The following is a 23809-nucleotide window of genomic DNA, read 5'->3' as shown; positions in this document are numbered from 1 at the left end:
TAAAAAAATGTTTTAGTCATTGATAAATAAAAGAGGACATTTTAAAATAATTACTTCTTACAGTTATCTAGATTTATATACTACATTTACTCTTACCTTTTAACTATACTTTTCTCTGTATTTCTCTTAGTTATTTAATTAAAAACGTGCATATTTTAGTGTTTTTACTGTAATCTTTCAATTTATAGTTAATGAACCCCTTTTTTAATGAACCCCATTTTAACTTCTCAGCTACTCAGAATTGAATTTTAAATATACAAAACTAAAATGTTATTTACATTTTTTTGTTCACATGATTCAAATGTTCTTTGTACTTTATATCAAAATTAAAGTATAAACAGCTTTATAAATAATATAATTGAGGATATGTTACTGAATTTGTTGTAACTATACAATTTAAAAAATAAATCATAGTGAATATATCTAGAATGTCATAAGAAAATTGGTAAAGACATAAAATTTTATTTAGCTTATTTGTTTAGCTTTTTGTTGTTTTTACAAATCTACATGTCTCTCAGTTCTGTTTTGCTTGAGTAACTGAAGCTATTCTTTTTGTTCTCCTTAGGTTTTGACGTTTAAAGAAATAAATTGGCAGATGATTCGAATAGAGGCAGATGCTACTCAAAGTTCACATCTTGGAATTATGTGTGCTCCTGTTCGATTAATAACCAACCAATCAAAAATCAGAGTCACACTTAAAAGAAGAGTAAGTCAGCAGGGTGACGTTTTTGGTTCATGTGATAACTAGTGGAATTGAGAGGAAATTTTAAATAATTTTCAGGTGAAACATTGGAATATTAAAACAAAGCAAAATAAAAGGAAATACAGTGACTCAAGCAGTATTTGAAGAAATCTAGTGTAATAATATTTTTCAATTTTCTGGATTTAACACTTAGATTTTTACTTTTGATTAATTTAATAGATTCTCCATTGCCAAATATTTTTGAACCTTAACTGTCTTATAATTTCATTTCTTCTATTGAATCTTACTTAGGAGTATGTAAACAGCAAAACCTCTATTATCAGTAGCCAAAACTAGCTTTTAAAAGGTTATTAAGATATGACTGCTAATTTGGATAAATAAGATAGTTACTTAAAGATATCAGAAGTTGAGAGTTCACTGTAGATTGTAATGAAATTTAATGGAGTAATGACTTTTTAAAACATGGCTCAATTAAAGTCTCAACAATATGTTTTATATCACTAGAGACAAACAAATATTCTAAATTAAATTGAAAATTTTTTTTCAGTGTAATGTTTAATACAATATTGTGAAATGTGGTTAAAATAGCATTTCAGTTTTTAATTTTAATGCTTCTGTACTAGAATTAGCACAATTAATATAGGTAATTTTATGATTTATTAGCTATAAGTGCAAAATTAAATTATATAAGTACATGTACCTGTATACTGTGCATCTCTTAAGGTACAAGAATTTGTCAGTCTTTTTTACCACTCTATCTCCAATACAAGGAGCTATTCCTTCTATAGTATAGGAGCACAATAAATATTTGGTGAATGAAGGAAGGATCCGTGTTTAATTTCATGCAAACATTTTAAATATTTTTAAAACATTAGTGCATTGTAAGTGTTATGTCTTGGCTTAATTTTATGAATCATTTTTTCTGACAGTTAAAGGACTGCAATGTTATTGCAACAAAGTTAGTTCTAATATTGGATGACTTATTATGGGTTTTAACGGATTCCCAGTTGAAGGCTATGGTACAATATGCAAAATCTCTTAGCGAAGCAATAGAAAAATCAACAGAACAAAGGAAGAGTATGGCTCCAGAACCTACACAGGTATGCTTTTAAGAGGAAAAATACTTATACGTAAATGGTTTAAAAATCAGAATGGTTAGTTATTTTCTTTACGTGAAATAGATTGTAAGACTTTGAGTCCAAGAATCTTTTATCTAGATATCTTACTGCATAATTTTCTACACATGGAATCTATATGAAAACATATATTAAATGTATTTCTGACTATATGATGCTTATTTTGTTTGGAATTCTGTACTAGGCACTAGAGTTAACGATGACATAAAAGTATTTGATGTTATAAATACCTCTTTTCGTGCTCGCTTTGGTAGCACATATACTAAAATTGGAACGATACCGAGAAGATTAGCATGGCCCCTGTGCAAGGATGACACGCAAGGTCATGAAGCGTTCCATATTTTTGAGAGACTATGGACTCTGAGAAACAAACTGAGGGTTCTAGAGGGGAGGGAGGTGGGGGGATGGGTTAGCCTGGTGATGGGTGTTAAAGAGGGCACATACTGCATGGAGTACTGGGTGTTATACGCAAACAGTGAATCATGGAACACTACATCTAATGATGTACTGTATGGTGACTAACATAATAAAATAAATAAATAAATAAATACCTCTTTTCAGGAAGTAAAATACAACTTAAACTTACTAAAGTAAGGGCAAAAGGAAAAAAAACTTTGGTATAGTCAAGGGAGAAATATGAGAATTAATATTACAGAAGATGTAAAACCCTGGGGAATTGCTGAAGTTCAACACAAAACTGTTAGCATTGTATCTGTTCTTAATAAAAACAAGGGATATTGTAAAATCCTATTTCCTTGAAGCTGTTTGGAAACAGTAATATATCTTAGTTATATGGCTTGTTGGTGATCTGGCTTGGTGCATGGAAGTAGCATACATTTTAAGCTTTCCTATGACTATTGAATTGGCATTAGGTACTATCTAGCTGCTATGTGATAAGGAACAGGGCTAGACACTGTAGATGTAAAAATGAATTATTATCTGACCCTGTCCTCAAGGATCTCAGAGTATAATGGGAAGTCAAGTATAAAACAAGTCATTGTAGTTCATCTTAAATGTGCAAATAAAAAGGGGAGTGAAGGAACCATAGAAGCATAGAGAAGTTGTAGTCAACTGCTTGCATAGTTTGGAAAGGTTTCACAGGATAATGAAAGCAAGTCTTAAAAATGAGAAGTTCACAGGTGAGGGAAAGGATGTGTCAGATGAGGGAATGGAATCTGCACAAGTATATTGTTTTCTTTTTTTTTTTGCACAAGTACATTGTTAAAGAGCATGGTATTTCTGATAAAAATGAGTTTGGCGTTACTAGAGAAGTCTTTTTGAGAATAACATACACATGCCTCTCAGATACACACTTTTCCAGGTTTTAAGGAAATTGGGTTACACATACTCCATTTTGATGTGTTCTTTCTTAAACTTGGTCTGCCAGAGAATGTGCTTATGTTAAAATGTCAGATTCATTCTCCCTTTCCCAAACTGCTCTTACCCTACTTGACAAATGAAAGGCCTTCTTCTTAATTCTTATTATTCTTACTATGATGGATTTGTCCAAGAAGAGGGGGAAAAAAACTAAAAAAGCTTGGGGTGACAAGATGGAGGTAATTTGAAATACTGTTATTCGTGTTGGAAGTCAATGACTAAATGACAAAGTAACAAGTCATGTGGTTTCTACTTCCACTTCTTTGCTTTTGACACATTTAAAAAATTTTTTTTAAAGATTTTATTTATTTATTTGAGAGAGAGTGAGAGGGAGAGCATGCGTGGGGGAGTCAGAGGGAGAAGCAGACTCCCCGCTGAGCGGGGAGCCTGATGCAGGGTTCGATGCAGGGCTTGATCCCGGGACTCCAGGATCATGACCTGAGCCGAAGGCAGATGCTTAACTGATTGAGCCACCCAGGCGCCCCTGTTTTCAACACATTTGAAGGAGGGTCTGTCTATACATATCAGCTATTATATTATTAAAAATAATTTTTTAAAATCGTTTCATGAATCCTGGCATGTAACTTGAAGGAATTCAAAGAATTGTGTCATCTTGCTAAAATAAAACCATTTTCATTCCAATTTACCTATTTATATGAATAGTTTTCTAGAGCTTTTAGCCGTAAAAATGAAATAAGGAATTGATGGTAAACCTTATATCATTCTACCAATAAATAATATTTATCCAGTGAGATATCTTTATATTTCTCTGGGGGAACCTGATTTTAAAAGTTTGATGAACAGAACACTGAACTATAACACAGAATAGTCTTTCTGGGTGGGTAGCCCAAGTTTAGGTAGACGTATGTGGTGACTGGATGTAAGGGGCATTTGTTATATGTTGAAGAATTTGGACTTTTTCCTGTAGCCATGTGGAAGCCACTGGAAGTTTTTAGTAGGAAAGGAAATCTAATAATGCTTGGTGGTATTATACTGGATGGGCTGAAGAAGAAAAAGATTGCCAGTCTAAAAAAGGGGTAGATTTGAACCTCTGGAAATGGTTTGAAAGAAGAAATCAATAAGCCAAACTGGGGAGAAATACCGGAGTCTTTCTTCAGTTGAAAATAAAGAAGAGAAAATTGAGGATTTTCAAATGATAATTGGTAGCCATTAAGTAAAGGGAATGCAGAAGAAGGGAGATAAGGCTAAGAAAAGGTAATAAATGAGTACCATTTTGAAGTTGAAAGAACATAATGAAATAGAAGTAATATTTTAAGTATTACCATCATAGGCATGAACAGTAGTCTGTCAAGGTTTGCAGTGAGGATTTATGTAGCTTAGGATGTCAGTAACAGATGGTAATTGAAATTAAAGGCTAGTTGACAGAGTTTTGGTGTTACTGTAGGTCTAATTTATACACTATGTGGTTATATTTATATAGAATATAGATTAGAAAACCAGATAAAGATACAAATTAGGAAACTAGAAACAAGGATAAAGTTCTATAATCCTATCACCATAATAAAACCAGTGTCAGCATTTTGAGTTATTTCCTTACAGGCTTTTTGCCTAGGCACCTGCATTTTTCCTAGTTTTAGTATGTAGTAAGTGGATATATACAATTTTCTTCCATGTTGTTAGTCTTTGTAATTATTATTTTTTGTTGCTCCCTAATATTTCTTAGTAGACTTACTTAACCATTCACAGTACCACAGAGTTTCTTTCTTGAGTGGTAGTTGTCACATTACTACTTTAGGTGTCATATAGAATGTCCTAATGATTTGAGGACCAAGAGAGTGGATGAAAGTGAAGTAGTTGACAGTATTCCTTTGCTCAGCTGTACAAATTGAGAGACGTCTTCTGTCATAAATATTTGATTAGCTTCATCTTTTCCTTCTCTAAAAGGGAATACTACACTGTAAACCAAGAAATGTTAAGATTATTCAGAAGGCAAAAGAGTTCATAATGGCCCACTTCCCTCCCACCCCCTGCAAACAGCATATAAAAACTGAATCTACCACAACATTAAGATAAAAGGGTTTGTAGAGAGATTAATGTTTATGTTTTTGTTTCTATCAGTATTTTTGTTGATGAAGAAGATAGAAACCCTGGTTAAAGAAATACAGGAGAATTTTATCCTTCAAAATAGTACAATCATAGATATAAATAGTAGTCTGTTAAAGCTTTGAAAGTAGAAGAACATAAGTGATTTGTCTTGGGGTGCCTGGGTAGATCAGTTGGTTAAGTGTCTGACTCTTGTTCTCAGCTCAGGTCTTGATCTCAGGGTCCTGAGTTTAAGCCCTGTGTTGGGCTCCATGTGGGGCCTGGAACCTACTAAAAAAAAAGTAAAAATAAAAATAAGTGATTTGTCTTATGGAAGTTACTTCGACAATAAAAAAACAAAATTGTCTCAAGCCCCTAGAATTTAAGGCTTCACAATTATATTTCATCTTTCCTTTTCTTTAATTACTGTGGGTCTTGATCATTTTCTTTGAGAAATTCTCATTTACTGAGTACACTTTGAAATTTGTTTACAGATAATTCTTAATAGATAATGTGTAAATATGTATATATACAAAATACATATACTTTAATTTTCCGTATATCACTAACTATACTTTTATTAATGAATTGTTCTTAATTAGAATCTTTTTAATATTTTTTGATGAAAAATTTGGTCTTCATTTTGTTAATTATCAAAATTTCATGTACAGTTCTTTAGCTTATGTAACAGATGATCTTACAGTATGCTTACATATATAGAATCATTTTAGGCTGTTAAGTTCACATCAGTCTTTATACTTTAGCAGTATTCTATGCTTCTTCACTTTGGGGAGAAAAGAATTTGAATGCAGAGTCTGTTATAAATCTCTTCTGATTTCTGGCTTCTTCAGATATCTATGTTCAAAGGATGTGCCTCATCTCTTACGAGAGGCACCAGAGCACTTAACAGTACTAAATAGTATCACAAGCACTTTACAAAGAAGTGATTTATTTTTACAGGCTGTGTAATAGTGTATACAGCTGATGTATACAGGGCTCACATTTGTTTCTCTTTTCTTTTTTTAAAAAAAGATTAATTTTTTATTTATTTATTTGAGAGTAGGGTGTGTGTGGGAGGCCGTGCGGAGTGGGGGAGGGGTAGAGGGAGAGAATCTTCAAGCAGACTGCCCGCTGAGTCCATGCCTGATGCGGGGCTCCATCTCACAACAGGTGAGATCAAGACATGAGCTGAAACCAAGAAATGGAAATGTTTAACCAAAATAACAAAATGAGGGATCCAGGTTAAGTAATAAGCAAAAGAATAGAGAAAAGTGTCTTCTAAGCTTTTTTACGTTTCTCACTCTTTATATTCCCTCATAGAATAAACTGAATTATGTTATTTAAGGGGAAAACTCCTCCACTGACTGACCCACCCAGGCACCCTTGTTTCTCTTCTAATAGGTAGAACTAATACTATTTGAATAAGCTGCCTTTAATAGTTAATAAATATATTTTCTAGAATAAGGAATATAAATATATAAATATTCAAGTATTTATTAGAATACATTGGTCTCATATTCAAATTGTGTATAATTCTCCACTTTTTAGATTTAACTTTATTCTGATACAATTCAGAATATACTTGGGGGGGAATTGAGTTATTGATAGAAAACAAAATATATTAGCTTATTTTTCACTTCATTACTAAAAATATTTAAGTTTTCTTGTTTGTGGAATTTCAAATATTTAACATGAAGTGATAAGGCAGTTTTGAATCTTTTAGAGCTCTGCAGTAGCCCTGTCTACCCAACAAGTGAAGACACCACAGACCTCAAACGCTCCTGATCTAAATGATGCAATTGTGAAACTGTTCAATGACTTTGATGTTAAAGAAACCTCTCATCACTTGGTGATTTCTCATCTAGATCTACACATATGTGATGATATTCATGCTAAAGAAAAAGGTAATAAAAGCTGCTTATTTCAAACTATTTTGGTTTTTCTAGGATTTCTTACAAAACTGGATTGTTTATCATATGTAATACATAGTATGTCCGGTATGATAACTGGCCATAATTTTATCATTCATATGAGGTATGTAAATGAAAGTTGTAATTTTAAGCAATATATATTGGTATGAAATTTTATTTTGCTTTAGTACTTAGTATTTCAGCACAATTTTTTGTTACCTAGTATTTCACCAGATAACTACCAGTAAAATTAGGTTTTAAAAAAATCAAGGCCTGAATGTTAGACTTGCCTTTGAATTAACTTTTTCATAATTTTGAAACTGTATATAAATTAAATTTGAGTCCATACTCAATTCATAATTATTTGAACACATATTTTCCCATGGTGGTCTGTCTGCGTTTTTCTGACCCCATATACATGTAAACACAGCTCTGTGGCTGTTTACCATTTCTTGTGTCTCTTCACCAGTAATCCTCCCAAAATTTGTTTAGGAAGCTAAATTCTAGTTAGTAAGTTTTTTTTCTTTACTTTTAGCTTTTGTTTCTCTTATTTGTCCTTATTTAGTAGACACAGGTAATGGAGTAAATGGGAAGCTGCTCTTGGTCGCTTTGAAAATCTGTGGTTCCATAACGTAGGTACTAGACATTTCTGTTTCTCCATTGTAGAGTGTTCCTGGCCCATAAGTGTTGGGAGCGCTCATCAAGTGGGCCTTCTTCTAGGACAGTAGTTCTCAGACTGTGGTGAGCTTGAGGATCAAGCTGAGGATCTCTTTAAAACCGGGATATTTATATCTAACCATTCTACCTCAGACCTGATTCACAGTTTGTATCTGTGAAAATTGTTGCTCTGTATTTTTAAAGCTCAAAGAGTAAATATTGAGACCGATCCTGGATAGCAGAAGTTACCCTGCCTTCATCAGATAAGGCAGCCAGATGTCACTGACTAGATAAAAGGGTGGAACAAAAAGGTAAGGAAAGTTTGGAGTTTAGAGAAGGATTTGTTCTCTTTTCTTTTGTCCATCTTTGTGTCATTTGGTTTAAAGTTGGTATCTTCTGCTTTAGTTAGGTGAAATGAAAATGGAAAAGTTAAAATAATCCTAAATAACAAAATGAGGGGTCAAGGTTAAGTAATAGCAAAAGAATAGGAAAAAAAGGTCTTCTAAGCTTTTTTTTACATTCTCATTCTTTATATTCCTTCATAGAACAAGCTCTGAATTTTGTTATTTAAGGGGAAAACTCCACCAAAACATTTCCCTCATCATACAGATCTGTTCTAAAATCCAGAAAGGTCTGAAATGAATTACGTTCATTTGTATTTAGTTGTATCTTAATTTGTATTTTCCTTACTTCCAGTTGATTTATTCGTGCTATTTTAAAATTTGATTTTTATGTTGGAATCACACTGAGTTGTGATCTACTTCTAATCTTCATATAGCTGTGTTAATTTGGGCAACTTAACCCAATAGGCTAAATTTCCCCTTCAGTAAGAGATAGGATGATATAATATAACAGTTAATATTTCCTGGGTTCAAAACCAGCTCTATATTTCTTGGCTAGTATGACCTTGGTCTATTTAATTGCCATCTTTGTGTCTCAGTTTACTTATCTAGAAAATGGGGATGATAATAATAGTAGTAGTAGTAGTAGTGGTATCTATCTCAGGGTTGTAAGGAAGAGCAAATGAGCAAGTATACTTAAAGTATTTAAAACAATGCTTGGCATATGTTTAGGGCTGTAAATATAAAAATTCTGCTCTTTTTGTATCCTCACCATTTAGCTTGGTACCTTGCAAATGATAGGAGCTCAGTAAACACTGATTAGATTGAATTACCTTTCCTGAAATCCTTAATGTATTAATCTGTGATAACAGAGAGACAGTTAATCAGTGTTTCTGATACTTGCTTAATGTTTCTTTCTCTTTTTCCAGAGTCAAATAGACGTGTTACTGGTGGGGCAATGCAACTGTCTTTTACACAGCTAACTATAGATTATTATCCTTATCACAAAGCAGGTATGTATAAAAATTTCTTTAACAGACGTAAATCTTGCTTTAAAGTTATATAGACAGTTTATCTCATTTCCTTTTGTATTATTTGTTTTAATTTAATTCATTTCATTTTGTATTTATTTTGTTTTAATTTAATGTATGTTTATTTTTATTTTTTATTATTTTAATTCCAGTTAGGTAACATACAGTGTTATATTTGTTTCACGTGTACAGTATAGTGATTAAACAATTGCATACATCACTCAGTACTTACCACCACTGCTGCACTCTTCAATTCCCATCACCTATTTCACCCAACCACCATCCACCCCGCTCCCATCAGTTTGTTCTGTATAATTAAGAGTATGTTTCTTAATTTGTCCCTCTTTTTCTCCCCTTTTGCTCCTTTGTTTTGTTTCTTAAATACCACATGAGTAAAATCATATGGTATTTGTCTTTCTCTGATTGACTTATTTTGCTTAGCATTATACTCTCTCACTCCATCCATGTCCTTGCAAATGACTTTTTGTGGCTGATAATATTCCATTGTAGATATATACCACATCTTCTTTATCCATTCATCTATCCGTGGACACTTGGACTGCTCCCTTATCTTGGCTATTGTAAATAATGCTGTAATAAATTTAGGGGTGCGTATATCCCCCTTTGAATTAGTGTTTTTGTATTCTTTGGGTAAATATCCAGTACTGCAATTGCTGGATCATAGCGTAGTTCTATTTTTAACTTTTTGAGGAACCTCCATACTGTTTATCAGAGTGGCTGCACCAATTTGCATTCCCACCAATATTGCAAAGGATTCCCCTTTCTCCATATCCTTGCCAACACCTGTTGTTTTTTGTGTTAATGATTTTAACGATTCTGACAGGTGTGAAGTGCTATCTCATTGTAGTTTTGATTTACATTTCCCAAATGATGAGTGATATTGAGCATCTTTTCATGTGTCTGTTGACCATCTGGATGTCTTTGGAAAAATGTCTGTTCATGTCTTCTGCCCATTTTTAATTGGATTATTTGGTGTTTGGGTGTTGAATTGTATCAGTTCTTTATATATTTTAGATACTAATCCTTTATTGGGTATGTCATTTGCAAATATCTTCTCCCATCCTATAAGGTTGCCTTTTAGTTTTGTTGATTGTTTTCTTTGCTGTGCAGAATTTTTTATTTTGATGTAATCCCAATAGTTTATTTTGCTTTTGTTTCCCTTGCGTCAGGAGACATATCTAGAAAAAAATAGCTCTGGCTGATGTCAAAGAGGTTACTGCCTGTTCTCTTCTAGAATTTTTGTGATTTCAGGTTTCACATTTAGGTCTTTAATCCAGTTTGAATTATTTTTGTGTTTGGTATAAGAAAGTGGTCCAGTTTGTTTCCTTTGCATGTTGCTGTCCAGTTCTCTCAACACCATTTGTTTGAAGAGACTGTTCTTTTCCCATGGATAGTCATTCCTCCTTTGTCAAAAATTAATTGACCATATACTTAATGGGTTTATTTCTGGGGGTTTTCTGTTCTCTTCTCTTGATCTGTGTATCTGTTTTTGTACCAGTACTATACTGTCTTGATGATTACAGCTTTGTAATATAACTTGAAGTCCAGAGTTGTGCTGCCTCCAGCTTTGCTTTTCTTTTTCAAGATTACTTTGGCTATTCGAGGTCTTTTGTGGTTCCATACACATTTTAGGATTATTTGTTCTAGTTCTGGAAAAGAATACCTTTGGTATTTTGATAGGGATTGCATTAAATGTGTAGGCTTTGGATAGTACAGACATTTTAACAATATTCTTCTAATCCATGAGCATGAAATGTCTTTCTATTTCTTTGTGTCTTTTTCAATTTCTTTAATCAGTGTTTTATAGTTTTCAGAGTATAGTTCCTTTGCCTCTTTGGTTAGGTTTATTCCTAGGTATCTTATGGTTTTGGAGGCAATTGTAAATGGGATTGATTCTTTGATTTCTCTTTCTGCTGCTTCATTATTGGTGCATAGAACTATGCATTGATATTTTATCCTGTGACTTTACTGAATTCATTTATCAGTTGTAGCAGTGTTTTGCTGGAGTCTTTCAGGTTTTCTATAGATAACATTATGTCATCTGCTGATAGTGAAGGTTTCACATCCTCCTTGCTGATTTGGATGCTCTTTATTTCTTTTTGTTGTCTGATTGTTGTGGCTAGGACTTGCAGTACTATGTTGAATAAAAGTAGTGAGAGTGAACATCCTTGTTTTGTTCCTGACCTTAGGGAAAAAGGTCTCAGTTTTCCCCATTAAAGATGATGTTCACTGTGGGTTTTTCATATATGACCTTTGTTATGTTGAGGTATGTTCCCTCCAAACCTACTTTGATGAGGGCTATTATGATGAATGGATGTTGTACTTTGTCAGAGGCTTTTTTTGCACCTGTTGAAATGATCATATTCTTTCTCTTTTTGATGTGATATATCACATTGATTGATTTGCAAATATTGAACCACTGTTGCAACCCAGGAATGAATCCCCACTTATTCATGGTGAGTGATTTTTCTAATGTGTTGTTGAATTCCATTTGCTAGTATTTTGTTGAGGATTTTTGCATCTATGTTCATCAGGGATATTGGGTTGTCATTCTCTTTTTCAGTGGTATCTTTACCTAGTTTTGGTATCAAGGTAATGCTGGCCTCATAGAATGAATTTGGAAGTTTTCTTTCCTTTTCTATTTTTTTGGAATAGTTTGGAGAACAATAGGTATTAGCCCTTCTTTAAATGTTTGGTAGAATTTGCCTGTGAAACCATCTGGTCCTGGGCTTTTGTTTGTTGGGAGTTTTTTGATTACTGATTGAGTTTCTTTGCTGCTTATCAGTCTGTTCAAATTTTCTTTTCCTGTTTCAGTTTTAGTGGTTTATATGTTTCTAGGATTTATCCATTTCTTCTAGGTTGTCTAATTTGTTGGCATATAGTGTTTCATAATAACCTCTTATAATTGTATTTCTGTGGTCTTGGTTGTTATTTCTCCTCGCTCATTTTTTATTTTATTGGAGTCCTATTTCATTTTTTCTTTTTTTTTTTAAGATTTTACTTATTTGAGAGAGAGAGAATGAGAGAGAGAGAACACAAGAGGGGGGAGGGTCAGAGGGAGAAGCAGACTCCCCTGCTGAGCATCTTTTTTTCTTTAAGTCTGGTTAGAGGTTTATCAATTTTATTTTTTTCAAAGAAACAGCTCTTGGTTTCGTTGATTTGTTCTATTGTTTTTTTAGTTTCTATATAATTTATTTCTGCTCTAATCTTTATTATGTCCTACTGGTTTGGGATTTTGTTTGTTTTCTTTTTCTAGCTCCTTTAGGTGTAAGGTTAGGTGGTGTATTTGAGATTTTTCTTGCTTCTTGAGGTAGGCCTCTTTGGCTATGAATTTCCCTCTTAGAACTGCTTTTGCTGCATCCCAAAGGTTTTGGACCATTATATCTTCATTTGTTTCCATTTACTTTTTTATTTCTTCTTTTATTTTCTGGTTGACACATTCATTGTTTTGTAGCATGTTATTTAACCTACATGTATTTGTGATCTTTCCAGATTTTTTCTTGTGGTTAACTTCTAGTTTCATAGTGTTGTGGTCAGAAAAGGTGCATGGTGTGACTTCAACATTCTTGAATTTGTTGAGATTTATTTTGGAGAATATTCCGTGTGCACTTGAAAAGAATATGTATTCTGCTATTTTATGATGGAGTATTCTGAATGTATCTGTCAAATCCATCTGTTCCAGTTTGTCATTCAAAGCCCTTGTTTTCTTAATTGATTTTCTGTTTAGATGATCTGTCCATTGATGTTTAAGTGGGATGTTACAGTCCCCTACTATTATTACTATCAATTAGTTCCTTTATGTTTGTTATTAACCGTTTCATGTATTTGGGTCCTCCTGTGTTGGGTGCATAAATATTTACAGTTGTTACATCTTCTTGTTGGATTGTCTCTTTATGATTGTATAGTATCCTTCTTTGTCTCTTGTTACAGTCTTTGTTTTAAAGTCTGTTTTTGCCTGATACAAGTATTGCTACTCCAGCTTTTTTTGACATCCATTTGCATGATAAATGTTTCTCCATCCCCTCACTTTCAATCTGCCAGTGTCTTTGGGTATAAAATAAGACTTCTGAAGGCAGCATACAGATGGGCCTTGTTCTTTTTATCTATTCTGCTATCTGTCTTTTGATGGGAGCATTTAGTTCATATAAATTCAAAGTAATTATTGACAGATATGTATTCATTGTCATTTTATTATTTGTTTTGTTGTCATTTCTAAAGATTTTCTCTGATTTTTGTCTCTTTCATGGTTTGCTGATTTTCTTTAGTGATATATTTGGATTTCTTTCTCTTTATTCTTTGCATATTTATTAGTGGTTTTTGTTACGGTTACCATTAGGTTTGTATATAACCTTTTCTGCATATAGCAGTCTGTATTAACTTTGATCCCATTGTTTACTTTTCTCCTCCCCACATTTTAGATATATGTTTTTATATTTTACATTCTTGTGTTTTGTGAGTTCCTTGATTGATTTTTTACAGAAATATTCATTTTTACTGCTTTTGTGTTTCCTATTTTAATACTGTCATTTTTGGTCTTTCCTTTCCACTCACTGTTCCCTTTAATATTTCTTGCTGGACTGGTATAATGGTCATGAACTCCTTTCTTTTTTGTTTGTCTGGGAAACACTATCTCTCCTTCTATTCTGAATGATAGCCTTGCTGGATAGAGTCTTCTTTGGCGCAGATATTTCCCATTCAGCACTTTGAATATTTCATGCCGCTATCTTCTGGCTTGGAAAATATCTGCTGAAAAATACTCTCATAGCCTTATGGGTTTCCCCTTGTAAGTTACTGTCTTCTTTTGTCTTCCTGCTTTTAATATTTTTTCTTTATCACTATATTTTGCCAATTAAAATATGTCTTGGTGTGCATCTGCTTTTGTTGATTTTGATGTTCGTTCTTGTGTGCCTCCTGGATCTAGATCCTAAACAGGTATCTAGGGAAATTTTTAGCTTTTCTTTCTTTCTTCTTTTGTTTCTCTGTTACTTTGTTTCTTTCTTTGTTTGTTTCTTTATTTCAGGCAGCAAAGCAGAGTTTATTGAGCGATAGTAAAATTTATTAAATGATAGAGTAAAGCTCCCGAATAGGGAGGGGGACCCGAGAGGGTTCCCTTCTTTCATTTCTTCAAAGGAATTTTCTGCCCCCTTTTCTCTCTCTTCTTTTTCTGGGACTCCTATAATATTATGTTTGATGGAATCACTGAGTTCCTTAAGTCTATTCTCATTTCGCATAATTCTTTTCTCTCTCTTTTGTTCAGCTTGATTACTTTCCATTAATCTGTCTTCTAGGTTACTCATTTGTTCCTCTGTTTCTTCCATCCTGCTGCTCATTCCACCAGGTGTGTTTCTCATTTCATTCATTGAGCCTTTTATCTTTGCCATGTCATTCCTTATCTCTGTGTTAAGGGTCTCGCTCACGTCTTCCACTCTCTTCTCAAGTCCAGTGAATATCCTTATAATCATTACTTTAAATTCTCTATCAGTCATGTAACTTATATTTGTTTCACTTAGCTCTCAGGCTGTACCCTTGTCCTGTTCTTTCACTTGAGATAAATTTCTCTGTCTTCTCATTTTGTCTAAGGCTCTGTGCCTATTTCTCTGTGTTAGGAAAATCAGCTATATCGCCTGTTCTTGAGGGTAATGGCCTTATGAAAAAGAGGTCCTGGAGTGCCCTGCTTTCTGGTGTTCCCTGTTCACCAGATCCTGGTGCTTCTGGGATTGCTCTGTTGTTTCCTGGTCACTTTATCTCTCAAGCCAGTTGTCTGCAGAGGCTCTCTTTGCCTGTTGTTGGCAGTGTTTTGTCCCTGCCCTGAATATGGACCATTTTAGCTAGGTATGCTCTGGTCTGCTTGTGAAATGAGACCTATTGCCACAACTGCCAGAACAGAGGCTCTTCAAAACTCTCATTTAGGGAGATGCAGTGTGAGCAGGGATTTGGGCATGTCTTTTGGGGGATTGGGGTCCGCTGTACTGGGACTGAGGCAAGTATGAATGGGAGGGGCAGTACACTGGAGTGCATGGAGCAAGGTTTAATGTAAGCAAGTTGGGTAGTGAATGTCCACACTAAGCTGATTCCTGCAGGTTACACTGTGCTTAAGCTGAGGGGCGAGGGAAGGAAATGGTCCTGGCCTGTTCCTTTGTTCCCAGAGGGGTCTCTCCATGAATGCTTTCTCTCTGGGATGTGATCCAAGATGAGTGAATAACTTCCCTGGTGTATGCTTCAGGTGCTCTTCAGATTGCTCTTTCCATGCTACATGTTTGTGGGTTGATTGTCTGCCTTCTTTACAAGAGCTGCTTCAGTGTCCTCCAAACTTTCCCACAGCCAGGCATGCTGACCTTCAGAACGCCAGGCTTTTAAACCTTGCTGGTTGCTCGCAGTCATGAAATTCAGCTCCTTTTGCTTTCCAAGTCAACTGCTTATGGGGATTCATTTTCCCCATGTTTTCTCCTGTGTGTTAGTTTGTCTCTCACCCTTCTCTGTGACTCTGGTTCCCTCCCCAACACAGTAACCACGATCTGTTTCTCTCCCAAATCCTGTAACTGCACTTCCTACCTCCTTCATTGTGGCCTCTTCTCTACCTTTAGTGCGGCATTCTGCCAGTCTTGAGGTCAATTTCTGGGGTATTTAGAATGATTTGATAGTAATCTAATTGTATTCGTGGGTCAAGGTGAGACTCGACTTCTAATCTACTGCCATCTTTCCTCTCTATTTAATATTTTTTTAATAATTTTTTATTGTTATGTTACTCACCATTCATTACATCAGTAGTTTTTGATGTAGTGTTCCATGATTCAATGTTTGTGCATAACACCCGGTGCTCCAAGCAGAATGTGCCCTCTTTAATACCCATCACCAGGCTAACCCATTCCCCACCCCCCTCCCCTCTAGAACCCTCAGTTTGTTTTTCAGAGTCCATTGTCTCTCATGGTTCGTCTCCCCCTCCGACTTACTCCCCTTCATTCTTCCCCTCCTGCTATCTTCTTCTTCTTTTTCTTAACATGTATTGCATTATTTGTTTCAGAAGTACAGATCTGTGATTCATCAGTCTTGTGCAATTCACAGCGCTCACCATAGCACATACCCTCCCCAATGTCTATCACCCAGCCACCCAATCCGTCCCACCCCCCACCACTCCAGCAACCCTCAGTTTGTTTCCTGAGATTAAGAATTCCTCATATCAGTGAGGTCATATGATACATGTCTTTCTCTGATTGACTTATTTCACTCAGCATAACACCCTTCAGTTCCATCCATGTCGTTGCAAATGGCAAGATCTCATTCCTTTTGATGGCTGCATAATATTCCATTGTGTATATATACCACCTCTTCTTTATCCATTCATCTGTCGATGGACATCTTGGCTCTTCCCACAGTTTGGCTATTGTGGACATTGCCGCTATAAACATTGGGGTGCACGTACCCCTTCAGATCCCTACATTTGATTCTTTGGGGTAAATATCCAGTAGTGCAATTGCTTGGTCATATGGTAGCTCTATTTTCAGCTGTGTGAGGAACCTCCATACTGTTTTCCAGAGTGGCTGCACCAGCTTGCATTCCCACCAACAGTGTAGGAGGGTTCCCCTTTCTCCACATCCCCACCAACATCTGTCGTTTCCTGACTTGTTAATTTTAGCCATTCTGACTGGCGTGAGGTGGTATCTCATTGAGGTTTTGATTTGGATTTCTCTGATGCCGAGTGATGTTGAGCACTTTTTCATGTGCCTGTTGGCCATTTGGATGTCTTCTTTGGAAAAATGTCTGTTCATGTCTTCTGCCCATTTCTTGATTGGATTATTTGTTCTTTGGGTGTTGAGTTTGATAAGTTCTTTATAGATTTTGGATACTAGCCCTTTATCTGATATGTCATTTGCAAATATTTTCTCCCATTCTGTCGGTTGTCTTTTGGTTTTGTAGACTGTTTCTTTTGCTGTGCAAAAGCTTTTTATCTGGATGAAATCCCAATAGTTCATTTTTGCCCTGGCTTCCCTTGCCTTTGGCGATGTTTCTAGGAAGAAGTTGCTGTGGCTGAGGTCGAAGAGGTTGCCGCCTGTGTTCTCCTTTAGGATCTTGATGGACTCCTGTCTCATGTTTAGGTCTTTCAACCCTTTGGAGTCTATTTTTGTGTGTGGTGTAAGGAAATGGTCCAGTTGCATTCTTCTGCATGTGGCTGTCCAATTTTCCCAACACCATTTGTTGAAGAGACTGTCTTTTTTCCATTGGACATTCTTTCCGGCTTTGTCGAAGATGAGTTGACCATAGAGTTGAGGGTCCATTTCTGGGCTCTCGATTCTGTTCCATTGATCTATGTGTCTGTTTTTGTGCCAGTACCATACTGTCTTGATGATGACAGCTTTGTAATAGAGCTGGAAGTCCAGAATTGTGATGCCGCCAGCTTTGCTTTTCTTTCTCAATATTCCTCTGGCTATTCAGGGTCTCTTCTGGTTCCATACAAATTTTAGGATTATTTGTTCCATTTCTTTGAAAAAGGTGGATGGTATTTTGATGGGGATTGCATTGAATGTGTAGATTGCTCTAGGTAGCACTGACATCTTCACAATGTTTGTTCTTCCAGTCCATGAGCATGGAACGTTTTTCCATTTCTTTGTGTCTTCAATTTCTTTCCTGAGTATTTTATAGTTTTCTGAGTACAGATCCTTTGCCTCTTTGGTTAAATTTATTCCGAGGTATCTTACGGTGTTGGGTGCAATTGTAAATGGGATCGACTCCTTGATTTGTCTCTCTTCTGTCTTGTTGGTGTATAGGAATGCCGCTGATTTCTGTGCATTGATTTTATATCCTGCTACTTTACTGAATTCCTGTATGAGTTCTAGCAGTTTTGGGGTGGAGTCCTTTGGGTTTTCCACATACAGTATCATATCATCTGCAAAGAGTGAGAGTTTGACTTCCTCTTTGCCGATTTGGATGCCTTTGATTTCTTTTTGTTGTCTGATTGCTGTGGCTAGGACTTCTAATACTATGTTGAATAGCAGTGGTGATAGTGGACATCCCTGCCGCGTTCCTGACCTTAGGGGAAAAGCTCTCAGCTTTTCCCTATTGAGAATGATATTCGCTGTAGGTTTTTCATAGATGGCTTTTATGATATTAAGGTATGTACCCTCTATCCTTATACTCTGAAGAGTTTTGATCAAGAAAGGATGCTGTACTTTGTCAAATGCTTTTTCTGCATCTATTGAGAGGATCATATGATTCTTGTTCTTTCTTTTGTTAATGTATTGTATCACATTGATTGATTTGCGGATGTTGAACCAGCCTTGCAGCCCAGGGATAAATCCCACTTTGTCATAGTGAATAATCCTTTTAATGTACTGTTGGATCCTATTGGCTAGTATTTTGGTGAGAATTTTTGCATCCATGTTCATCAAGGATATTGGTCTGTAGTTCTCCTTTTTGATGGGGTCTTTGTCTGGTTTTGGGATCAAGGTAATGGTGGCCTCATAAAATGAGTTTGGAAGTTTTCCTTCCATTTCTATTTTTTGGAACAGTTTCAGGAGAATAGGTATTAATTCTTCTTTAAATGTCTGATAGAATTCCCTGGGAAGCCATCTGGCCCCGGGCTTTTGTTTGTTGGGAGATTTTTGATGACTGCTTCAATTTCATTAGTGGTTATAGGTCTGTCCAGGTTTTCTATTTCTTCCTGGTTCAATTTTGGTAGTTGATACATCTCTAGGAATGCACCCATTTCTTCCAGGTTATGTAATTTGCTGGCATAGAGTTGCTCATAATATGTTCTTAGAATTGTTTGTATTTCTTTGGTGTTGGTTGTGATCTCTCCTCTTTCATTCATGATTTTGTTGATTTGGGTCATTTCTCTTTCCTTTTTGATAAGTCTGGTCAGAGGTTTATCAATCTTGTTAATTCTTTCAAAGAACCAGCTCCTAGTTTCGTTGATCTGTTCTACTGTTCTTTTGGGTTTCTATTTCCTTGATTTCTGCTCTCATCTTTATTATTTCTCTTCTCCTGCTGGGTTTAGGCTTTATTTGCTGTTCTTTCTCCAGCTCCTTTAGGTGTAGGGTTAGGTTGTGTATTTGAGACCTTTCTTGTTTCTTGAGAAAGGCTTGTATTGCTATATACTTTCCTCTCAGGACTGCCTTTGCTGTATCCCAAAGATTTTGAACAGTTGTGTTTTCATTTTCATTGGTTTCCATGAATTTTTTTAATTCTTCTTTGATTTCTGGTTGACCCATTCATTCTTTAGTAGGATGCTCTTTAGCATTTGAGTTCTTTCCGACTTTCCTCTTGTGATTGAGTTGTAGTTTCAAAGCACTGTGGTCTGAAAACGTGCAGGGAATAATCCCAGTCTTTTGGTACCGGTTGAGACCTGACTTGTGACCTAGGATGTGATCAATTCTGGAGAATGTTCCATGGGCACTAGAGAAGAATGTGTATTCCGTTGCTTTGGTATGGAATGTTCTGAATATGTCTGTAAAGTCCATTTGGTCCAGTGTTTCATTTAAAGTCTTTATTTCCTTGTTTATCTTTTGTTTAGATGATCTGTCCATTTCAGTCGGGGGGTGTTAAAGTCCCCCACTATTATTGTATTGTTGTCAATGTGTTTCTTTGCTTTTTTTATTAATTGCCTTATATAATTGGCTGCTCCCACGTTAGGGGCATAGATTTTTACAATTGTTAGATCTTCTTGTTGGCTAGACCCTTTAAGTAGGATATAGTGTCCTTCTTCATCTCTTATTACAGTCTTTGTTTTAAAATCTAATTTGTCTGATATAAGGATTGCCACCCCAGCTTTCTTTTGGTGTCCATTAGCATGGTAAATGGTTTTCCACCCCCTCACTTTCAATCTGGGAGTGTCTTTGGGTCTAAAATGAGTCTCTTGCAGACAACATATTGATGGGTCTTGTTTTTTAATCCCATCTGATAGCCTGTGTCTTTTGATTGGAGCATTTAGCCCATTTACAGTCAGGGTAACTATTGAAAGGTATGAATTTCTTGCCATTTTATTGCCTGTAAGGTGAGTGTTACTGTATATTGTCTGTGTTCCTTTCTGATCTATGCTGCTTTTAGGCTCTCTTTTTGCTTAGAGGACCTCTTTCAATATTTCTTGTAGGGCTGGTTTCGTGTTTGCGAATTCCTTTAGTTTTTGTTTGTCCTGGAAGTTCTTTATCTCTCCTTCTATTTTCAATGATAGCCTAGCTGGATATAGTATTCTTGGCTGCATATTTTTCTCATTTAGTGCTCTGAAGATATCATGCCAGTCCTTTCTGGCCTGCGAGGTCTCTGTGGATAGGTCGGTTGCCAATCTAATGTTTCTACCATTGTAGGTTACATATCTCTTCACCCGAGCTGCTTTCAGGATTTTCTCTTTGTCTCTGAGACTCGTAAGTTTTACTATTAGATGTCGGGGTGTTGACCTAATTTTATTGATTTTGAGAGGGGTTCTCTGTGCCTCCTAGATTTTGATGCCTGTTTCCTTCCCCACATTAGGGAAGTTCTCTGCTATTATTTGCTCCAATATACCTTCTGCCCCTCTCTCTCTTCTTCTGGGATCCCAATTATTCTAATGTTGTTTCGTCTTATCGTATTGCTTATCTCTCAAATTCTGCCCTCGTGATCCTGTAGTTGTTTATCTCTCTTTTTCTCAGCCTCTTTATTTTCCATCATTTGGTCTTCTATATCGCTGATTCTTTCTTCTGCCTCATTTATCCTAGCAGTTAGTGCCCCCATTTTTAATTGCACCTCATTAATAGCCTTTTTGATTTCGATTTGGTTAGATTTTAGTTCTTTTATTTCTCCAGAAAGGGTTTCTCTAATAACTTCCACGCTTTTTTCAAGCCCAGCTAGTATCTTTCAAGTCATGATTCTGAACTCTAGGTCCGACATCGTACTAATGTCAGTATTGAGTAGGTCCCTGGCAGACGGTACTACCTCTTGTTCTTTTTGCTGAGGTGATTTTTTTTGTCTTGTCATTTTGTCCAGAGGAGAACAGATGAATGAGAGAACAGAATGCTAAGAGGTTAACAACATCTCCAGCAAATATACTCTATACAAATCAGGAAAGACCTGAAAGAAGGAGACAAGAAAGGGAAAGAAAGAATAGAAAAAACAAGGAAAAAGAAAAAGATAAAAACAAACAAAAACAGAAGAAAACAAAACAAAAAAAAACAGAATATGATCAAATATGATCGGGCTAGTGCATAGATCAGTGCCACACACTAGCATTTGGGCATATTTTGGTCTGTTAGAAGAAATTGCCTGCTAAAATTTTAAAGGAAGAAGACTTATATGTGTACAAAATAAGGGTTGATACAATGAAGGGATTGCAGATGATTGTAAAGATGAAAATTATAAAGGATTTTATAAAAGGAATTGATAAGAAGTTGTTTTTAAAAAGAAAGAAGATTTAAAAAGAAAAAGAAAAAAAGAAAAAAAAAGGGAGAGAATGTGATCAAGCAGGAGAATAGAAAAAAGCCATACCCTAGTGATTTAGGGTATATTTTGATCTGTTAGAAGAAATTGTATCTCAAAATTTTAAAGAGAACAACTTATATATATATGCCAAAAATAAGGGTAACTACTATGAAGGGATAAAAATATGACTCTAAAAATGAAAAATAAAAAATGTTTTTTTTAAAAAAGGGATCGATAAGATGTTGTTTGAAAAAGGGAAAAAGAAAAATTCAAAAAAAAAGTTAATAAAATTAACTTTGAAAAACTAATGAATTACGGTAAAAAAGCCATGAATTCTATGTGCAGTATTCCCCTAGCTCTGGAGTTCTCCCGTTCTCCTTGATAGGTAAACTTGGTCTTGGCTTGCTGGCTGTTTGTACTGATCTTCTGGGGGAGGGGCCTGTTGCCGTGGTTTCCAAATGTCTTTCCCAGAGGCGGAATTGCCCCGCCCTTGTCGGTCCGGGCTAAGCAATTTGCTCCGGTTTGCTCTCAGGAGCTTTTGTTTCCTGCAATCTCTCGGTACAGCTTTGGAGGACCAAGGTCAAAATGGTGGCCTCCCAATCTCCACCCGGAGGAGCTGAGAACTCGGGGCCCTGCTCCTCAGTGCGCCCCCAGAGAGAAGCAGTCACTCCCGTCTCCCCAGTCTCCAGCCGTGCTCTGTGCTCACCCAGCCTGTGACCGAGCGTTTTTATCTCTGGCACCCGACCCTGTGTGGATTCTCCAAACCCAGCAGATCCCTGCGGTGCGCTCCCACGCCACTCCTCCCAGGGGAGGAAGGGTGTCTCCCCCGCTCTGCCGCTTGTTGGGTCCCTGCTGGAGAAGCAGTGGCCCGACTTCCAGAAAGTGGTCGCTTTTTTGTTCAGAGTGTTGTTACTCTTCTTATCTTCGATTTCCTGTTGAGTTCGTAGGTGTTCAGAATGGTTTGATCCCTAGTCAGCTGAATTCCTGAGACCAGACGAAATCCAGGTCTCCTACTCTTCCGCCATCTTTTTAATTTAATTTTTTAAGGAAAAAAGAGACCAAGACATTTGCTATTTTTTCCCCAGTAGTATCTTACCAAGAAGATATAAATGCCATAGAAAATATTTATGTATTTTATAGAGTTTTATGTAGATTATTAGAAAGTATAATTGTTAGTATTTGTCAGTATTCTAAATAATTGATTTAAAACTTAAAATCAAAATGTGGAGGACATATTTTGTGCCATTTTATTTTGTTCATTGTAGCAAAAGGAAGTTATTAATATCGGTAGAATTTTAAAAGTTAGTATATTATTAGTATATTAAAAAATCAAGAAAGAATATAAAGTAAAAGGATAACAATGATTTTAAGATTCCTGAAACTTTTTTTTAACTTTTCTATATTTTCTAAGTTTCATTAATAGGCTTTTTACACTTGATTTTAGCCAAAAGCCTGAGAAGTAATACATAATATACTTTTGAATAGTTGAATATTGATAGGCCTTTTCTCCCAAGTAATAAAAACACAAGGTATATATATTTATGGCCAAATTAAGTAATTTGACCTTATGCCAATCTCTGCATTTTGATGTGTGACTTTTTTTTTAATTCACAAAAATAAGAAAAAACAAGTATAATGAATTTTTCAGGACTTTAAGAAGGTGATAAAACTTTTCTGTTCATAAATTTCCATCTCCTACTCTTTGTTATTTCTGTATCTGTACCTGACAGAATTTAAAGGTTTTACTATTTGTTTTGATTTTTGTTGGAAGGCTTTGCTGTATATTCTATTCTCCTAATTTGTGAGTTACTTACATATGCATAAAATACTTTTTAACTACAGAAATAATTCATATTTTGGGAGGTAAAATTCTTAGTCATAAAGATTTTATTTTCTTAACCCTTTTATGTACCTATTGCTTTTCTCAGTTTTTGCTACAGAGAAACTAATAATCCTGATTGCTTATTATAGAAGTATAGATATTTCTGTATCTTTATGACTGATGTCTATCTTGAGATATTTTATTGGTTTCTTTAGTGTTCTAATAATCTTATCATTTTAAGGATAGGTTTTATTAGTCACTTTATAACAAATCTTTGAGGAAAAGATTTTTTTCTGTGGTAGTATTTTCTGGGGTTCTTTGTAATGGAGGTATACTAGGTTGTTGAGCATTCAGTGAAGACTGACCAAGAGTACTGTTTGTCAT

General features: G+C 35.5%; 1 protein-coding gene and 1 non-coding gene across 3 annotated transcripts in view; both read left to right on the top strand.

Annotated features, from left to right (window-relative positions):
• Positions 1–23809, top strand: part of BLTP3B (bridge-like lipid transfer protein family member 3B) — a 121754-nt gene that overhangs the window by 40040 nt on the left and 57905 nt on the right. For both annotated transcript variants that reach the window (XM_028121627.2, XM_028121629.1), the window contains exons 6-9: positions 566–706; positions 1633–1803; positions 6983–7163; positions 9097–9180. In XM_028121627.2, the coding sequence (XP_027977428.1) occupies positions 566–706; positions 1633–1803; positions 6983–7163; positions 9097–9180 (577 nt within the window). The remainder of the gene's footprint in view (positions 1–565; positions 707–1632; positions 1804–6982; positions 7164–9096; positions 9181–23809) is intronic.
• LOC114223014 (U6 spliceosomal RNA) lies at positions 2078–2184 on the top strand. The gene has a single exon (XR_003612041.1). It is a non-coding gene; the product is annotated as a U6 spliceosomal RNA (small nuclear RNA).

This window comes from Eumetopias jubatus, unplaced genomic scaffold (assembly GCF_037043125.1).
Source record: "Eumetopias jubatus isolate StellerSeaLion01/CBP00866 unplaced genomic scaffold, mEumJub1_p1.0 scaffold_8, whole genome shotgun sequence".
Lineage (NCBI taxonomy): Eukaryota > Metazoa > Chordata > Mammalia > Carnivora > Otariidae > Eumetopias > Eumetopias jubatus.
This window is presented reverse-complemented; position numbering and strand designations above follow the sequence as displayed.